The sequence below is a fragment of the Podarcis pityusensis genome (assembly GCF_964106645.2).
Source record: "Podarcis pityusensis genome assembly, chromosome: 7".
NCBI lineage: Eukaryota > Metazoa > Chordata > Lepidosauria > Squamata > Lacertidae > Podarcis > Podarcis pityusensis.
Window position 1 is genome coordinate 34,549,681 of NC_138031.1, and position 17,361 is coordinate 34,567,041.

Consider the following 17,361-nt stretch of genomic DNA (forward strand, 5'->3'; position numbering starts at 1 on the left):
AACTCCAGAAATACTTCAATGATGGAAAATGTATTTTTGCACATAAATCAACAATGGAAGAATTATGTGTTTGGGGCATTTAGTACTGTTGACCACATTATCTATCTGTGGCATGCTTTGGAACATACCCACCCATAAGAAAACACAAGGTATACCATGCAAAAGTTTACATAGGATAAATATTACCTTTATTAAAACATACATTGGTGGCTCAAACATGTGAGCCACATTGTTCCAGGTACAGGAAAAAATATTTTGCTTCACAAGCCTTACATTATTGATAGCCACCAAGCTTGGGCATTCTTCTTCTTTGGCATGCAATACTGAGACACAAAAGTATCTCCTAGGTGAGGGTTTTCAATAGTAAAACACAAAGAGGGGGAATGTGTGGCCTTCTCATCATCCATTGGCCATGCTCGCTCGTGCTGATGGGAGCTGGAGTATCTGGTTCAAGAGTTCCAGACTTACAAATTAAGGAGTACTTGAATGAAAATTGCATACCGTGGTGCATAAATCCATTGTCACAAAGTGCTATTCCAAAGATCATTGCTTCTTCTCTTGTCCTACAATCTCCCTATTAATAAATAATACGTACCTCAATGTAAATATCACAGGCAACAATTCTAAATCAGGAAAACAACCATGTATCACTTTTGCAACATGTACAAAAATTGGGTTGCATATAAATCCGTTGTTTTAGAAGCCTTGTATCGGTCCTAGAGTGTTACTGATAAAAGGTAGACACCTCCATTGGGGAACAATAACCTTTATTAACATACTTGTTTTGGATGGTAGCCAATGCTGCACAAGTAGAATAGCCTTCTGTTTCTGTGGTGATTTCACCATGGCCCCTGCAGCTGCCTACATGGCTCCAAAATCTGCATGTGGACAGCTGCAATGTTGGGGGAAGAGGACAGTGAAGTCTCCTGGCAGAACTGGAAGTCCATTCTACTCAGAGCACAAATAGGGTTGGGTACAAAAAAATCAACTTACAAAAATGGAAGGCAACAAAATCATGACATTTCAAAAAGACTAAAACTCCAACACATTCATGTTCCCACCAAAAGGCAAAGGAGAGAGAAGAAGTAAATCCATAGGGGGCCGTGCCTCTTTATAAGGGTCCCACGGAGGGAGGCAGGTCAAAAATCTTGTCCCCTAGTGGTCCAACACAGAACTCTGCCCATGCAGCACTGGAAACAATCCAATAAAAGGGGAATAGGGTGGGCATCAGCATTCTACTGTGGCACTCACTGGTAGTTTCCCAATGATGCCAGGTGCTGATGTTGGCCTTGAGGTGTACATAGAGCTACAAGTTAATTTATAAATCATGGGAAAATCTGTATTGATAATAGCAGTTAGTAGACATTCCATTTGCTAATCAAGGCTATGTGCTTCAGAGCATTTTCCTACCTGTGCAATTAGCCAGTCTATCAATTTATTAGCCATGACTATAGATTTGTAGGTTCTTAGATGGTAATCTTTATCTCTAAGGAAATAAAACATACAAAATAATTCAATCCCAAATTGACATATTTGACATTTATTGAATATCACACATAACATGTCCCATGATTTAGCCAACAGATTGCCATTGCCACAGTTGTTCCCTGTTGCAACAACTCCACCTCACTCTCCATTACCAACACATTAATCAATCTTTCACCCTGCCTATGTGGGGAGCAACTACTATCTAACGTTCTGAAGCAAAAGCTCTGAAAACAAGACCTACCTTACCACAGGAGTAAACAGGCTGTGCAGACGACAATATAATCTTACACCCTGTTAAAAGATATAAACAGGTTTAATGCTAAACTGATGTTCAAATAAACAACAACCAATAAGCACTTGTTCAAAACCAGTTAATTCAAACTAACACTGGGTTGGATCCAACCTTAGTCATGTTTGGAGAACCTTAGTAGGCATTCTTGTAAATTCAAAACACATTGGTGGACCACATAAATTTTATTTTTAAAAAGGTAGATTGCTTTTAGAATGCTAGAAAGGTAGACAAATTTAATATTTCAATCGGCCTACTGAATAGACTCAGCTCTGAGCATGACCAAGCCTGAGGCTAATCCACATTTTGAATATTGCTATAAATTGTAGCATTAAAATGGCAGACTGGTAAAGCGACTATCACAGGCACAAATGCTCCAAAGTTTAGCTAAGTTCCTACTCAGCCACCTCCATTGATTGGTCAATGAGTATTTAAATACAGCCATTTCTCATAATTGTCATTTTGGTATACAACAGCAATAATGCCTTTCAAATGTAAGTGATTACCCCACTCCAATACACATTCTTATCCCATACTGAGCAACCTATGAAGTATAGGAAAAGGACCTCACTGGGCCCAGTGAACTGGAGAACAGGTTTATCATTCTCCTTCTGAGAATACTTATTGTGTTATAATTTCATACATTCAAGCTTGTGTGTGTGCAGTGATGGATGAATTGTTTTAATATAGAAAAATCTTTTTTATAAGAGTATCTGGTAAATTTATACTATACTATGACATTATAAGGTTTATACCTTGGAAATTACATCCTGCATTTCACTTCTCGGATAGTATGTGCCATCATCATAACGGAATCTGTAGAGCATGTGCTCAGGCTTGAACTGATGCTTGTCAGTAACTAAAGTAAAGGGAAACATAAAAGACAGATGAAAAAAATCTAGTGTTTTAACACCCGAGATGTGTGTTTTCAGAACCTTCTCTATTTCCGTGACTCTAATTTGCTTAAACTATTTTTAATACTGAATTTTAAATTGTTGTAACCCACCCTAAGACCTGCTGGTGAAACCTTATATGGTTGCATTTCAGTTAGCTTTCTGCTATGTTCCCAGATCCCTTTTATTGAGGATCCATTAGTATATACAGTCGGACCTCTGAAGTTGAACGCCTTGAGAGTCGAACATTTTGGCTTCCAAACGCTGTAAACCTGGAAGTGAGTGTTCCGGTTCATGAACATTCTTTGGAACCCGAATGTCCAACGTGGTTTCCACAGCTTCTGATTGGCTGCAGAAGCTTCCTGCAGCAAATTGGAAGCCGCACCTTGGCTTTCGAAGTTGAACTGACTTCCAGAATGGATTCCATTCGACTTCCGAAGTACGACTGTACTTATAGTTAAGAATTTTCTTGTACCACCCTAGGCCCTTCAGAAGGAAGGGCAGAATGTAAATTCATGACTCATCAACAGGAAATTCCTGCACTACCTTTGATGCATGACATGCCTTAATTAATCAGAGGCATGTTTTAGTCCACTATCCATCCTGGCTCACAGCAGCTACTAGCTGCTCTATGTATGTACATGTGTGTGTGGTGGGGGTGCTATTGAAAATGGCAAAAAAATCCCTTCCAGTAGCACCTTAGAGACCAACTAAGTTTGTTATTGGTATGAGCTTTCGTGTGCATGCACAATGCTGGCAAACAACTGAGCTCATTTGCAGAGGCTTCTCAAACTAAGCAATGGTGTGTTAAGAAGGGCTGAATGAAAGGTGGGGGCAGTAGCTGCAGGAAAAATAATTACAGGCAGCATTTGAAGATGCTTAAGTGAGTAGGCATCAAAAGAGGAAGCAGCGAGCTACATGTTGCTCAGCCTTGCTCTGTGGTCTATATTGATTGATTCACCTCTAATATTGAAAGAAATTAAGTGGTATGAAGCTCCTCATTGTAGCTATAGGCTGGTATTTATCAACTTGCCTTCCATATCAGCAGAGGAAAATGCTTTTTCTTAAAAGGCAGCTGTGCTTGCTTACTAATTAATGGCTTGAAGCAAGCTTTCCAAGAGGAAATTTGGAGGGTTGGGGAGTGTCTGAGTGCATACTTGCATTCATTAGATGTGATTATGACGTATTAAGGAAAACAAGCAAAAAATAATGCCTGCAATTTCTGTAATAGGTCTGAGTTTATTCAGTTTTTAGCAAACAATACTTAATGCAGTGTGCATGTATAATAATACTAATTATTTTTTCCTTAAAATGTATAATTAAAGTTGGGTGTTTGTAATGTGAACCTGACTCCTTCACAAACACACGTCCTTTCTCAGTTGAAGAGCAGATGGTTCATTCAACTTTATTTTAAGAATTCTATTCCTGTGGACAACACAGCTGGGTCTACTTGGTAATAAAAGTAATATGTCTGGCTCAAACTTCTGTGTTCTGTCTAAAGTAATGACTCCATCAAAACAGCTGATAAAATATTCATTAAATTTCTATTGGGTCAATCTAGGATTGAATTCTGAGTATAATTTAAAAGCAAAGTTATTTCTTCAAACAAAATTTTTATATAGTACATTTAAATATAGTCTGACATAAGAAATTATTATACACTTCCAATCAACAACCGATTTACACACGTCCCATTGATACGTGATGGAGCAAGCGTGCACAGCACTGAACCTAGAAGTGACCCTAAAATGTCACTGAAAGGGCGGAAGGGGGTGGGGGCAGGGTGGAATGCTTTATGCAGGTCCCACCAACATGTGTGGGGGTCTAAAACATATCCCCCGCCCAAACAAGGATAGCCTGTATGTATTTTTTCATCCTGTCTAGAGAAAATATCCTCTACTAAAGTGAGGTGTTGATAAACAACATAGCATATTTGTAGCAGATTTCTATCCAGCATTTCCTAACTATCACCAGGCAATACCCATTGTTAGCAAACTCTGATTGTCTTGCTATCAGCAAGCCTCCTGCTATAGCGTTTCACCAGCCTTCAAATCTACACTAACTATTATTGAGAGCTGTACTTAAGTCGTCTGTGAGGAATCCTGGATCTCATCCTTGTTATTCCAAATGCGTGGTAGCTGTCTCCATGAGATACACATGGAGACAGCTACCTTCAAATACTTGAGGGCTGACTGACTGACATAAATACTTGAGGGAAGGGGAATATAATTACCATGGTGTATAATGCCGTTCTCTAGTAAAGCCTGACCAAGATGAACACCTTCTTCGGGTCTGTGGATCTCCCCAATTTCCAGCAACCAGGATACAAACTCACTAGTTAGGAAAAAAACAAAGAATTATTTTAGCATATTTTAAAATTAAATGGCAGAAAAATAATGACGTCAAATGAATCAAGACTGTTATGGAAGCAACAAAACTTGGTTTGGTTTTTAAATTTACTATTCAAGAATTCATACAACTCCTTCACAAATCTAGATCCCTTGTTCCCTTCAGCAACAAGCTATGATATAGATAAGGACATAGGAATATGGCACTATGAACTATGAAAAGAATCCAACACGGAGATTAGTATAGGTTATCTCATTAACTTCGATAAGTGTAGTTTGCTGTCTTTCAATTTGTCATTTTATGCTGTTTTTTGTTTTGATTGTTAAATTCTTGGTGCAGCAATAAAACTGCTAGCACATTTGCAAAGCTAAGCAGAGTCCACTATGGAGCCTCCTAAAAGATACTTATGAAGTAACCAAGAGCTGGCTCTTTCACTTTCAGAACTGCCACCACCTGAAGTATCTAGTGTGTGCATTGCTGCACATAAATAGCCTTCAGTTCCCTGGAGCAATGTATATTGATAACATGCCACAACTCCAGGGGAGATTATACAAAGAAAAAAACATGGCTGCCCTCACGCCCCCATACAATTTCCTTGAGAGTCATGTCATCAGTATATGTTGCTTCAGGGAAAGTGAAGACTATAAGTGCAGCAATGCACATACCAGCTACTTCAGACCTGCTGTTATGAATGTAAAAAAGAAGAGAGCCAGCCTACAGCCACATCATCATAACTATTTTTAAGAGACTCCAGCACACTCAGCCACATAACTGTGGAATTGAGACAGATTGTAGATTCTGAACTGAACCCACATCCAATCCACACTTCAGTCAGGAGGTGCAGAGCAGGTAATTGCTTCAAATTCATGTTTACTGAATTATTCCTCCAGCCAAATGAAGTTTAGTCACCTCCAAGTAAAATGCTAAAGCCCAAGAGCCATGTAGCTGGTGACTGTATTTGGTTAATACCTGCCTCTTATGCATCTTCTAGACTCTAAAATTTAGAGGGTCAGCCTTCCAAAGAAATCTCTAGTTGCACGTTTGAGGGCTTCCAAACTATCACTGTTTTCAGATGGGATTCTACCACATACCTGCAAATTCAGACCATGCAATTAAAGCTTATATGGAGTTCTTGGACAACAAACCCACCTCCTCGAAAGATTGAACTTTTTGAAACAAGGATAGGGACACAAACTTAAGTGGAAATTGTGGGGTAGCACTTTCTTTTACACAGTTAATGTAAAAGTAAGTACATTAAACTTATGTTAATTATTAAGAGGGTGCCGTCAACCTTGGTTTATGTCTAAAAGATATTTCTATGTTGTCTAGCTTCCCTGCGAATGAATCAGAGTGAATGATTATTAAGTAGCCAGTGTCATCTAATCTGCCTGCAGACAAATCAGGATTAGTGCTTAATGAACAGGTAATCTCAACGTGAAATGCTCTTTGCTCCTAGCCCTTGAGACCTGCCTAGAGAAACTTCAGCCTGCCACCTTCAGCAAAAATCTGGGAGGCTGAAAGAAGGGCTCCTGTCAGTTTTTGTTGTTCTGCCTGCTGCCTGCTGGATTAGGCTAAATTTTAGTCTAATCTAAGTTTTATCCTATTCTCCATTGGCCAACCAGATAGCTATGGGAAGTGCGCAAGCAGGACATCGGCACAGGATCAAGGGCAATTGTCATATAACTGTAGAGTTGGAAGGGACCCTGAGAGACATCTAGTCTACCCCCTGCAATGCAGGAATCTCAACTGAAGAATCCATTATTTTGGTTGAATGAAATAACATGGTGATTTCAACTTCAGTATTTGGGAGGCAACAGGTGGACATTTACATACACAAATTGTACTAATTGGTCTCATAAATATTCTGTCTTAAAGAACTATCATGTCTGCTGACTTACATAATCATTTAAGAACAATTTGGTTAGCTAACATAGGAATCCATGTTTCATAGATATAGCCCTCTTGATTTGTTCTTAACTAACTAGAATGGCAAAGACTAGCTAAAACAAAGTGAAATCCAAAATAGAAATAGAAACACATACCTTCCAAGAAAGCATTTTGGGAAAGTGGTTAATTTTCTCTTCCGGTCTTTGATCAAATTTCCTTGTCTGCACATCATTTTGTAAAGTTTTTCTCCTTGTTCAGAGATCATCATCCAAGTATCTTGTTCCACACCTAGTTTTAGTCCTGAAAAACAAAGTTATTCTTTTATTTGAAATGTTTCCAGGTTTTTGTAACTGTGGATTTATCAGATACAAATATACATCTTAGTTATAAGATAAATATATAAGTTCTTTGGCTTTTATAACAAAACTAGAATAGTAATGTTATTGAGAGTGGCATTTGAACCATTTCCAACAAAGTAATATATGCAATCAATTTTTGTATATATAAAAAGAGACACCGCAATGCCCAAGAGATTCTATAAGGCCAGTTATAAAGACTTCATAACAAAGTAAGAAGAGCCTGCTGGACCAAGCCAACAGCCGATCAAGTCCAGCATCCTATTATCACAGTGGTGAGCCAGATTCCTGTGAGAAGCACATAAGCAGGAGCTGAGCTTCTGCCCTCCTGTGGTTTCCAGCCACTGGTATTCAGATCTCAGACAGCTGATCTGGGCAAGATCCCTGCCAAACGCAATAATGGCTACAGTCTTTTCAGTCATCACCATTCAACAGTGAACTCATCTCACAGCGATTCTAAAAGTCCAAAAGGGCTGAGTACCAGTCTACCTGCGGGTTCGCCAGGGAAACCAGAAAATAGCTACAGTACCAGCTTGTCAAAATTAGATAATGAGGGAAGGGTCATAAGTTCATAATTAAATAAAAGCAGTACAAACAAAACCTGGTATCAGCTTCTGTTACAGAAGAATCGCCTTTGCAAACTACAATCTAGCTACTATATTTCTTGACTTTCTGCTACTGCAAGGACTTTTAGCTGTGCAGTGGAAATTCTCCACCCTCCTCTCCCTGCACAAGCCCTGAATCTGCTCTGGAGGGTTGGGAGAAGCCCCAAAACAGATTTAGGGGTCATGTGGGTTCAAGCAGAAGAGAGGGCAGGGAATTTCCATTGCACATCTAAAAGTCCTTGCACTAGTGGAACTGTTTAGTCAGATAGTGCCCTAAAGAAAGGAAAAAGTAAACGTACAGAGCCATGGAATTACACCTCCCTCACCACTCCTCAACCTTGAGGTCTAACATACACACAGAAGTGTTCCAGAGCTGGACCAGATCCTAGAAGGTAACAATATTTTATAAAGAATGCCTTGGCCAGCCACTTTGAACCAGTAGCAGTTGGTGAGACAGCACTGCTTAGCTGACCTCCCAACACTGTGTCACTGCGACATACTGCAAGGGCAATGGGGAAGAGCAAAGCAGTGAAGAGGTCAGTACAGGGCAAACACTCCAGTGCAGCCAAGCTAGTGCTCCTGCTTGTGTGTTCGCACCATGCCAACTTCCCAGCTGCATCACTTGTCACCCTCCCAGTATGCCATCAGTGACAGGGGATCAGGTACACATCACCACACCATCAAAACCTACTGCTCTGTGTTGCAGGGTATTAATACAGGGTGATTCATAATGAAGTATACAGTTTCCAGGTGCTGTAAGACAGTAATAGGCAACAACACAGACCACAACTGCAAACCGTGAGGTAGATGTACTCATAAAGTTTTTGTTCCGCTACTGAGGGAAGTGATGTAGGTGATAGCGCATGTGTCACATGACTAGTCGGGCAAAATGGCTGCGTCTGCAGTGAGAAGGCATTTTGTGTTCTTGAACTGAGCAAAACGGAATCTGTAACTGCTGTGCGATGGCATTTTCAATCATAGAAAATGTATCTACGGTTGGCATTAAAAAATTGAAACTATGGGCTGATTGTGCAAACTTAGAACTCCTAGATGGCCGTGTGTATCAGAAGAAGTCGTCAGTACTGTTTGCACCACCATTCAACGAAGCCTGGGAAAATCGATGCGTAGGGTGAGTCACGTTTGGGCAAAAATGGATTAGCGGTTCAATGTGTGTCGTGTGACAAAGAACACCTGGGACTGTTTCTAAAAAAACTTTAATCATTCCCCTACAATTCTGTTACACTTAACGTAAGATATATTACATTCTTCTTTTTATAATGCATTGAAACAGTATACTTCATTATGAATCACCCTGTATTATTGGTTGAATTTGTCTGTACTTATAAACTGTTTGCATCATGAGTGCCAATTATAAGGATAGGACCCTTCAAAGGTGAGGCTACTCAGTGGCAGCAATGGGTGAACTCTCCTCAGCTCAGTTCAGAATTAGGCTCCACTAATACATTTTTTTCTTGAAAAACAATTACAGTATAAATCTGTTAAATATAGATTTAATTCTCCACAGTTTTTAAATTCCAAAACTTGGAAATTGTGTCACATGCCCAACGGCATAACTGGGAGCAAAAAGGGCCCAAACATTTCCCCTGAATGCCTCACCCATGAGCAGTCACCCATTCCCTTCATCCCAAATTCATTTGTCAGTGGCAGCAGCACCATGAACAACCAGGTCTCCTTTGTTCCCTAATGCCTAGAATACTGAAAAGGCAGAATTCCAGACTGCAGGGACCATGAGGCATTTAATTTTCTAGGGCACCTGGGTAATTAGTAGGGATGTGGACAGAGCATGTTCCGGGTTTCTTTGCACCTGGGATGCTGTTAAATATACCCTTAGCAGTGCCAGGAGACCTGGGTCATGTGGTTTCCAGGATGCCTGATAGTTTTACCGACTACTCAGATACCATGGGGAGACAACATGTTCCCCGAGCTCCTTCCTGATCTGAACATGTCAGAAGCTCAGCTTACATTCCAAGTGGAATAACTCTGCAAGGAAGTGGCACTTGGCTCTTAATACAGCTGAGTAATAAATACAAGCAGGAGAAATTTTAAACCAGATAGAAGCAGACATTATTTATTTATTTATTTATTTATAAAAGTATTTCTATACAGCCACATCATAAAATAAAGGGGTACGTGTTAAAACATAAAACACCATTTAATTTTTTAAATGTAATTATTCTTTAAGGTTACTGGCTAATCAAAAGTAAGCATTAAATAACCGCAAAGGACTGAAAGTTAAAAGGGAGAAAATTGGGAAAATGACATCCTCATCACTTAAAAATCACAGGGGCGGGGAGATGAGAGATCATATGCCTTCCCCTCATCTCCCTTTCTTTTTTCAAGAAACAGCACTTAAGATCACAAGATCTCTACTTCAGAAAGTCAGCTGAATTTCCTTTCCAGCTATCCATGTGCAAACTTTTCAATTCGTTTGCATCCAGGAAAGTGAGCAGAATTTTGGTCAATGCTGTCGTAGGAAGCAAACAAAAGAATTAAAATTTCTCTTTATTCACGTTGAATGGAATGCTGTTTACTGCTACTTTTAGCAAAAGCATTTGAATTTTTGCAAACTGTGCTGTTCATGAATCATCGGCAATTCTGCTTGCAATTAAGGCATCCTGCTTTGTAAAAGAGGTGTTTACACAGATGTTTCAGTTATAGTTAGCAGGAGATGGCAGAAAAAAATAAAGGTTGTAAATATAAGAATTATTTGAGAGATGTTTCAAAAGCTTCTGTCTTGAGAACTGATGCGATAGATCATTCTGCTCTTACTGTCTTATTTTTGCCAGAGTCTTTGGCTATACTTTTTCCTGTGTCTTGACTCCTTTCTATACAGTGGCTTCTTTGTGCATTAAAACCACAGTACTCACACAAGCCTCATGGGAGACCCAAAACACATTCCTTCACCTAATGTTGCCATTGATGGATGATCCAAACACCTATCATTATAGTGGCACCTCAAGTGCAGGGAAATCATGGTTCCCCAGGACTTTGTAGGTGGAATTTGCTGATAAAATTCAACAACTTCCTATTCAAGCATTTCTGTTGCTCCTATAATTGTTGTGTGTCCAGGCACCTATTGATTACTGCTTAAGAAATCATTTTTATACAGTGGCAAATGCTGATGTATTTGGAAACCATTCAAAAATTTGGAGGACTATATTTTATTTTATTTTTTTCAGTTTTGAGACAAAATACTCCAAGCTTTACAAGTTGAGAAAGAGCCTTCACGTAGTCTTCTATATCCACCCTCCTCATTGCTGCATTGCCCCATCATCTAATGAATGCCTATTCCTATTCTATCTCCTATTGTTGTCTAAATAGGCAGGGGGCAACATGAATGGTGAATGGAAGAAAGGAATCTCCAATATATTTTTTGGTAAGAATGCCAGCTCAGATCCCCAAAGGAAGCAGAATAAAGTGTGTCAATTAAGGCATGAAAGAAATAATGGGGGTTGAATTCTTCTTGGCTCAGGCTGAGGAAATCCTCAGATAGGAGGCACAAAGCCAATTTCCTCCAAGTGTGATATTGCCTAGAAATAACCCACAATTTGACATTTATGCTCTCACCTTTTCTCCTTTCTCTTTCTTTCAGAATAGCTTCCAGCCATTCCTGCTTTTCTTCGGGTGTTTTAGCCATACACACAAACCATTTATTCTTTGCTGTGTTGTGTATCTTCCAACCATTGAGAACTATGTGACCACTGCTGTGATAATCAGCTAGAAAAAGGTAACACAAAGGAAACTTTGGAGGATGTGCATGAATGTTTAGCAAGTAAACCCTCTGGCCCATACAAAGTATTTTCTGATCCCACCCTGAGACAGGAAAATTACCCTCAACACTACCAGCACGCACACTGCCCTCCTTTAAAAAAATCAATAGAGTCCTCAGATTTTATTATCTACCTCAACACCAAACTATCATTGTGGGAGATAAGCTTCTCCCTGAGAGTGAAATGTGAAATACATTTATCAAGGGTTGGATCCAACTAAGTTAGAGCAGACACATTGAAATTAATGTTAGTCATTGTCCATTAAGTTCAATAGAAGCCATGTTGGGTACAACCCAAAGACACAATGAATCTTGGCATATAAGAACGTTGCAATTGATGAGCAGCTAATGTCTTTTAGAGGAACATGTCCACTGAGGCAAGATATACTGTCCAAACATGCAAAGTATGGCATAAAATTCTGATTTTGTTGCAATTCCTCATCATCTTGCTTATGATGCAGACATAGTATTCAACAGCACAGGCAGATCTGGGCTGCTGATGTGGTTTCCCAATGCTAAGAAACACCTATTGATGGACAGTCCAAATAATAAAAAAGATTTTACGGGGTCTGAAACAGCTAAGTGCCCCATTGAATGCTTAATGAATGTTTTCTCCTCAGAGTGTACTACCACTAACTAATTTTGTCATCACAAAACTATACTGTCAGCACAGCAGCTCATAGAATAGACTACGTGCCTTTGTTTAACTCTTCTTATTCTTATAATCTTTATTTAATTTCTGCTAACTACTGCCAAATTACTGCATGAATATTAAACCTATATAGATGATTGCAAATATAAAGAAATGCAAAACCAACAGAATAGCTCAAAAAGAAGATGCATTTATATTTAGTTACAACAACCATTTTAAATTATCTCCATGGTTCAGATGCACATACCGGTGCCATCATCTACATTCTCGACTTCCATCACCTCTGTGTTTATTCTGCCCCGGAAGAGATAACGGTGGCCTTCTGTTGATGCTTTGCTGTTCTTCAGTCGTCTTATGGTGAGGGTAGGGGAGAAAGAGCAATGTTCAGACATTGACTTTGCTATTTTCACTCCAGAATCATCACAACTATTAATCATTATTACCAATTAATTATATTACAGAGGTATTACAGATGCAACAAATCTTTTTTTAAGGACTACTGTCCATCTCTGTATGCTGTGATTAAAAAAAAATTATAATAAAGTTAAGCTTGAAAAGACAGGCAAGAAGGATACCTTACAGACCTATTGCTTCCCCAAAAAATGTTTTAAGTGTAGTTGTTTTGCATTCTACAGAGTGTATAATTTCAAAAATTTAATGCATATATTAACATTAAAGTAGCTAAATCAAAATATCAGAAATATTTTTAACATTAAAATCTACATCATTTTGTTTTATGGAGTCAGTCTTCGGTGCATGTTTCTTACCTGTGTTTTCTTTTGCAGTAGACCAGAAGGTTGTCAAAAAGAAAAAACACCCGTTCCTGAATATTTCCTGCAGATATTTTCAGCAAAACTCCATACATCAGCATTTCTGTGCACGTGTCTGTGATGTTAGATCCCTACCCAAGAAACATATTTTTAAAAAATGATTGGATCCTAAAGGCTGGTAGAGATTGGCAAAACCAAGATACATAGAATTTGGGACCAGTTTACCTACAAGATTGCCTTACCCCATATTTGCCCACTTGACTGCTTCAATAAGTGGAATTGGCACTTTTACAGGTGCCACATAACACACTGCATATGTAAGAATTTTGGAATTCCCTGCCTATTGATATTAGGCAGGCGCCTTCACTGTACTCTTTTCAGGGCCTGCTGAAAACATTCTTATTTAGACAAACCGACCCAGATATTTAGAAAGCTTATATGAGTTTTAATTTGTTTTAGTCTATTCTATTGTGGTTTTAACTTTCTGTACGTTTTAAATTATGGTATAAATTCTTTAGTGATAATGTCATTGTTTTATATTTTTGTAAACTACTCTGGTGTTTTTTCTACATATTTCATCAAAAAAGAGTTTTTTGTAAAAACACACCCTAATCTGCAGATTTTAATCAAGAAAGCAAAATAACACACTTTATTGCAAGTATTGGGGGGCAATGGTTTTTGGCCAGAACCCTTCCATTGCTACCAGATCTTGGTTGAAGAATTTTGCTTCCCTCTAAATCTAATGACCGGTTTTCAGTATTGAGTTTCCCCTTAAACTGTTCTCATACCTAAGAAGATTGCTGCCCTGGGATCCTTTGGGAGGAAGGGTATGATATAAAATTAACTAATTAAGTAATTATATGATGTCAGGTTATTTGCTCTTGAGTGGCAGCTACTCTCAGTGGTCTCAAGCAAAAGTGTCTTTCTCACAAGCAGGACATGTAGGCAGCAGCAATTTTCCACTGTTCCCCAGCAATTGATAGCTTATATCCATTATTACTAGTAGCCATTGATAGCCTTAAAAAGGTAAAGGACCCCTGACAGTTAAGTCCAGTCGCAAACGACTCTGGGGTTGTGGCACTCATCTTACTGGCCAAGGGAGCTGATGTTTGTCCGCAGACAGTTTTTCCGGGTCATGTGACCAGCATGACTAAGCCGCTTCTGGCAAAACCAGAGCAGCGCATGGAAACGCCATTTACCTTCCCGCCAGAGAGGTACCTATTTATCTACTTGCACTTCGACGTGCTTTCAAACTGCTAGGTTGGCAGGAACTGGGACCGAGCAATGGGAGCTCACCCCGTCGTGGGGATTTGAACCGCTGACCTTCCGATCGGCAAGCCCTAGGCTCAGTGGTTTAGACTACAGCGCCTTCCTAAATCCCTGCACACCATTCTACTTTGGGAACATTAAAAACTTGTACTGCACCCTTAAACATATTTCCTTGGCTATAAGCATGAACAATATCAATGGAACCTGCTTTAAGGTAAAATAACCTGAGGGCCAGAATGTTAGTAATTATGCGTGGTTCAGAATGTATAGCTAAGCCATTTTTACAAGTCAGAACTATGCTGAATTAGGAACTATAACATCTAGCATAATGACATCTAACATTATTAATTGATTGGCTGAGCAAAATAATTTCTTTAAAAGGCACTCTAAAGAATAGGTAAAAAAACCAATAAAATAATGTGCTTTCGCAGCTAGTTATTTGCACTTTGTTATATGTGCCTAAGATGGACCATCAAATACCATGGAAATGATCCATGCTACTGTGTCCTTTGAGATGTAACTACAGATCAAAAACAAGATATCCATGATCTGAAACCTATCAATAAAAATAACTGTTTGTAACAGAATACAACATATTATCTAATTAGCTTGCCAGCTAGAAAACAATTGTGTTTGAGTTACTCCATACAGTATCAGGGGTTTCTTCTCTTGTGAATCCAAAAACTTTGCTACCTATTTTTCTAACAGCTGAGATCCTGCTATATGAACATCATCTCAGACAAGCTGTACTTTGATGAGGATATTGAAATTAGCATTGTACTATGATTTTTAAAATAAAATTAATTGAAGTTTTAAAGACTATATTCTTTTTTTAAAAAAAGTCTGTATTCCCACAATTTTTTTAATTGTCAGCAACACAAGATTAGCTTATGAAACTTTTGTGTAGGAATGCAAGTCATGCTTTGATCCTCCATCAGATGCTAAAAATAGTCCTCTTCCCAGCTAAGCAATGTGCTAAACATTTTCTTCTGACAGAAAATCTCTAACAAGTGTGCTTCTCTGTTCTTAAGCATTGTAGCAAACCAGATGTCTAGTTAATTAAACCAGCCCTTGCAGTGTAGAAGAATTTATTGCAAAGAAGCCTCCGAAAACTGGCTAGGTTTTGCAGAAACCATTTAAATTCAGAGAGTTTAAAGTGTTAAACTATCATATGAAGAAAAAGTCTTCCTTTACTGGGTATTAACTTGTAACTAAAACATACCTTCAAATCTGATTACTAATATAGGGCTGGATGTGACATCACCTTACTGAAAAACTATCATTACCCAACATTATATTACTGGTACAAAACATAGGAAGCTACTCTGAGCTGAAGCAACCAGCTCAAAGCTCTTTGCACACTGAGCTTCTCAGGTAGACTTGAGGTTGAACAACAGGTTTGATTACCCATTTTCCTTCCAAGGTAAGGGAAACTGACCTCACTAAGCCTGGCAAGACAGCTTACTCTTACCCCTTCTTGCACTAATTCGACTTATGTTGGTAATATGAGGCTGGTTGCCCCATAATAACTAATATGTGTTTTGATTTGAACATAGTAACACAGGACTAAAGGTAGAAATAGATTATACCGTGAATACTTGGCTACTGCCAAAAGCAGTAACATCAGGTAAATCTCAGTTCACAACAGCGATGTGAGTTTTCCTAACCACACTCTTTTTCCTTAGGAACAGGGAATGCCTCAGTGCATTTGAATCACATCACATGCTTTCTGTGACTAAACCTTATCAAGGGACGGAAAAAAGAAAGTATTGGGTGACTGCATTTGTCACCAACCATCCAGTACCCATATTGTACAGCAGGGCTCATGCTATAAAGGAAAAGGCAGAGAATCCATAATGAAATCCACAACCCATCTTCTGATACCTCATCCCAACCCTCTCAATTTCAGCTAAATCATGCCCTCTAAACCATGCATTAAGAATATACTAATAAAAGCCCTGCTGCATCAGTCTAAAGGCCCACCTAGCCCATAGTCTCACAGTGGCCTACCAACCTGGTGCCTACGAGAAGACCACAAGCAGGACGTGAGCACAAAAACAGTCTCCCCACTCATGATTCACAGTAATCCATATTCAGAGACATACCACCTCCATCAATGGAAGGGGAACATAGCTATTGTGGCTAAAGGTAAGGGACCCCCCTCATTCTCCTGAAATTCAAGCATCCACCCAGAGTGCTCCATTGACAGATAAGAGAAAGAAGTTGAGACATAGTAGTAATCATAATGGGAAGGGGGGTGGAGACAGAATCAGGATGCTCCCTTACACGTGTTTCCCTACCATAACACACGTTTCCCCACTTGTCCTGAAAGAGACAGGGTAGTGAAAGGGAATCTCATCTTAATCCCACCCTCTTCCTCACCCACTGAAAATATAGGTGGTGTCTCCCGCAATGGTTTTGGGGCAATAGTCAACAGAGATCCTCCTGCTGCCTTGCCCAATCCCCAAATTTCTGTTATTAATCCTACAGACTAGAACTCACCCAGTTCACAAGTATAATATTATTCCTACTATCAAGAAAAAGGACAAAGCATTTTATTCTAATTGTGAGTTATGGATTGTTCCCAATATGTCACATAATGTACCAAGCTGAATATAAATCAGGCACCATGTGCAGACATCTAAATGCCTCCCACATCTGATAAAATGACAAAATTTGTGACATTACCTCCCATCCTTCAATGTGAGACTGCCATTCTTCTAAAACCTCTAATTTTTCCATCTGTCTCTTGGCCTCATTTATGTTGGAGCAGACAGCTTTCATGGCTTGGAGAGCTTCCATTAAGGCTGCGTAGTCACTGTGTTTTTTGGGAGTGCGCTTTATCAACTCCTTTTTTAAAAAAATTAAAAGAAAACAATTAATCCCTGCACTTTCACACTAATAAAAACCAGTTCCTCCACTTTCACTGCTCATCATTTCACTGTTGGGGAAGAAACACAGCTCAGTGGCAGAACATCTGTTTTGCACTTAGAAGATCCCAGGTTTAGTCCTC

At 39.1% G+C, this 17,361-nt stretch overlaps 3 protein-coding genes across 7 annotated transcripts in view; 2 read left to right on the plus strand and 1 right to left on the minus strand.

Annotated features, from left to right (window-relative positions):
- The window catches only part of LOC308481347 (uncharacterized protein), an 81,247-nt gene extending 69,662 nt beyond the window's left edge, over window positions 1-11,585 (plus strand). Inside the window, exons 4-5 of one of the 2 annotated variants that reach the window (XM_081013686.1) lie at window positions 11,210-11,264; window positions 11,481-11,585. In XM_081013686.1, the coding sequence (XP_080869812.1) occupies window positions 11,210-11,232 (23 nt within the window). In that variant the 3' untranslated portion in view covers window positions 11,233-11,264; window positions 11,481-11,585. The remainder of the gene's footprint in view (window positions 1-11,209; window positions 11,265-11,480) is intronic. The other variant, XM_081013687.1, reaches the window with a different exon arrangement.
- Window positions 1-17,361, plus strand: part of CPA6 (carboxypeptidase A6) — a 396,768-nt gene that overhangs the window by 244,502 nt on the left and 134,905 nt on the right. The window lies entirely within an intron of this gene.
- The window catches only part of PREX2 (phosphatidylinositol-3,4,5-trisphosphate dependent Rac exchange factor 2), a 110,045-nt gene that overhangs the window by 50,222 nt on the left and 42,462 nt on the right, over window positions 1-17,361 (minus strand). For all 4 annotated transcript variants that reach the window (XM_081013262.1, XM_081013263.1, XM_081013260.1 and 1 more), the window contains 10 exons: window positions 17,037-17,198; window positions 13,077-13,210; window positions 12,557-12,660; window positions 11,456-11,605; window positions 7,062-7,206; window positions 4,904-5,004; window positions 2,533-2,636; window positions 1,730-1,779; window positions 1,411-1,486; window positions 502-574 (listed from right to left, as the gene is read on the minus strand). In XM_081013262.1, the coding sequence (XP_080869388.1) occupies window positions 502-574; window positions 1,411-1,486; window positions 1,730-1,779; window positions 2,533-2,636; window positions 4,904-5,004; window positions 7,062-7,206; window positions 11,456-11,605; window positions 12,557-12,660; window positions 13,077-13,210; window positions 17,037-17,198 (1,099 nt within the window). The remainder of the gene's footprint in view (window positions 1-501; window positions 575-1,410; window positions 1,487-1,729; window positions 1,780-2,532; window positions 2,637-4,903; window positions 5,005-7,061; window positions 7,207-11,455; window positions 11,606-12,556; window positions 12,661-13,076; window positions 13,211-17,036; window positions 17,199-17,361) is intronic.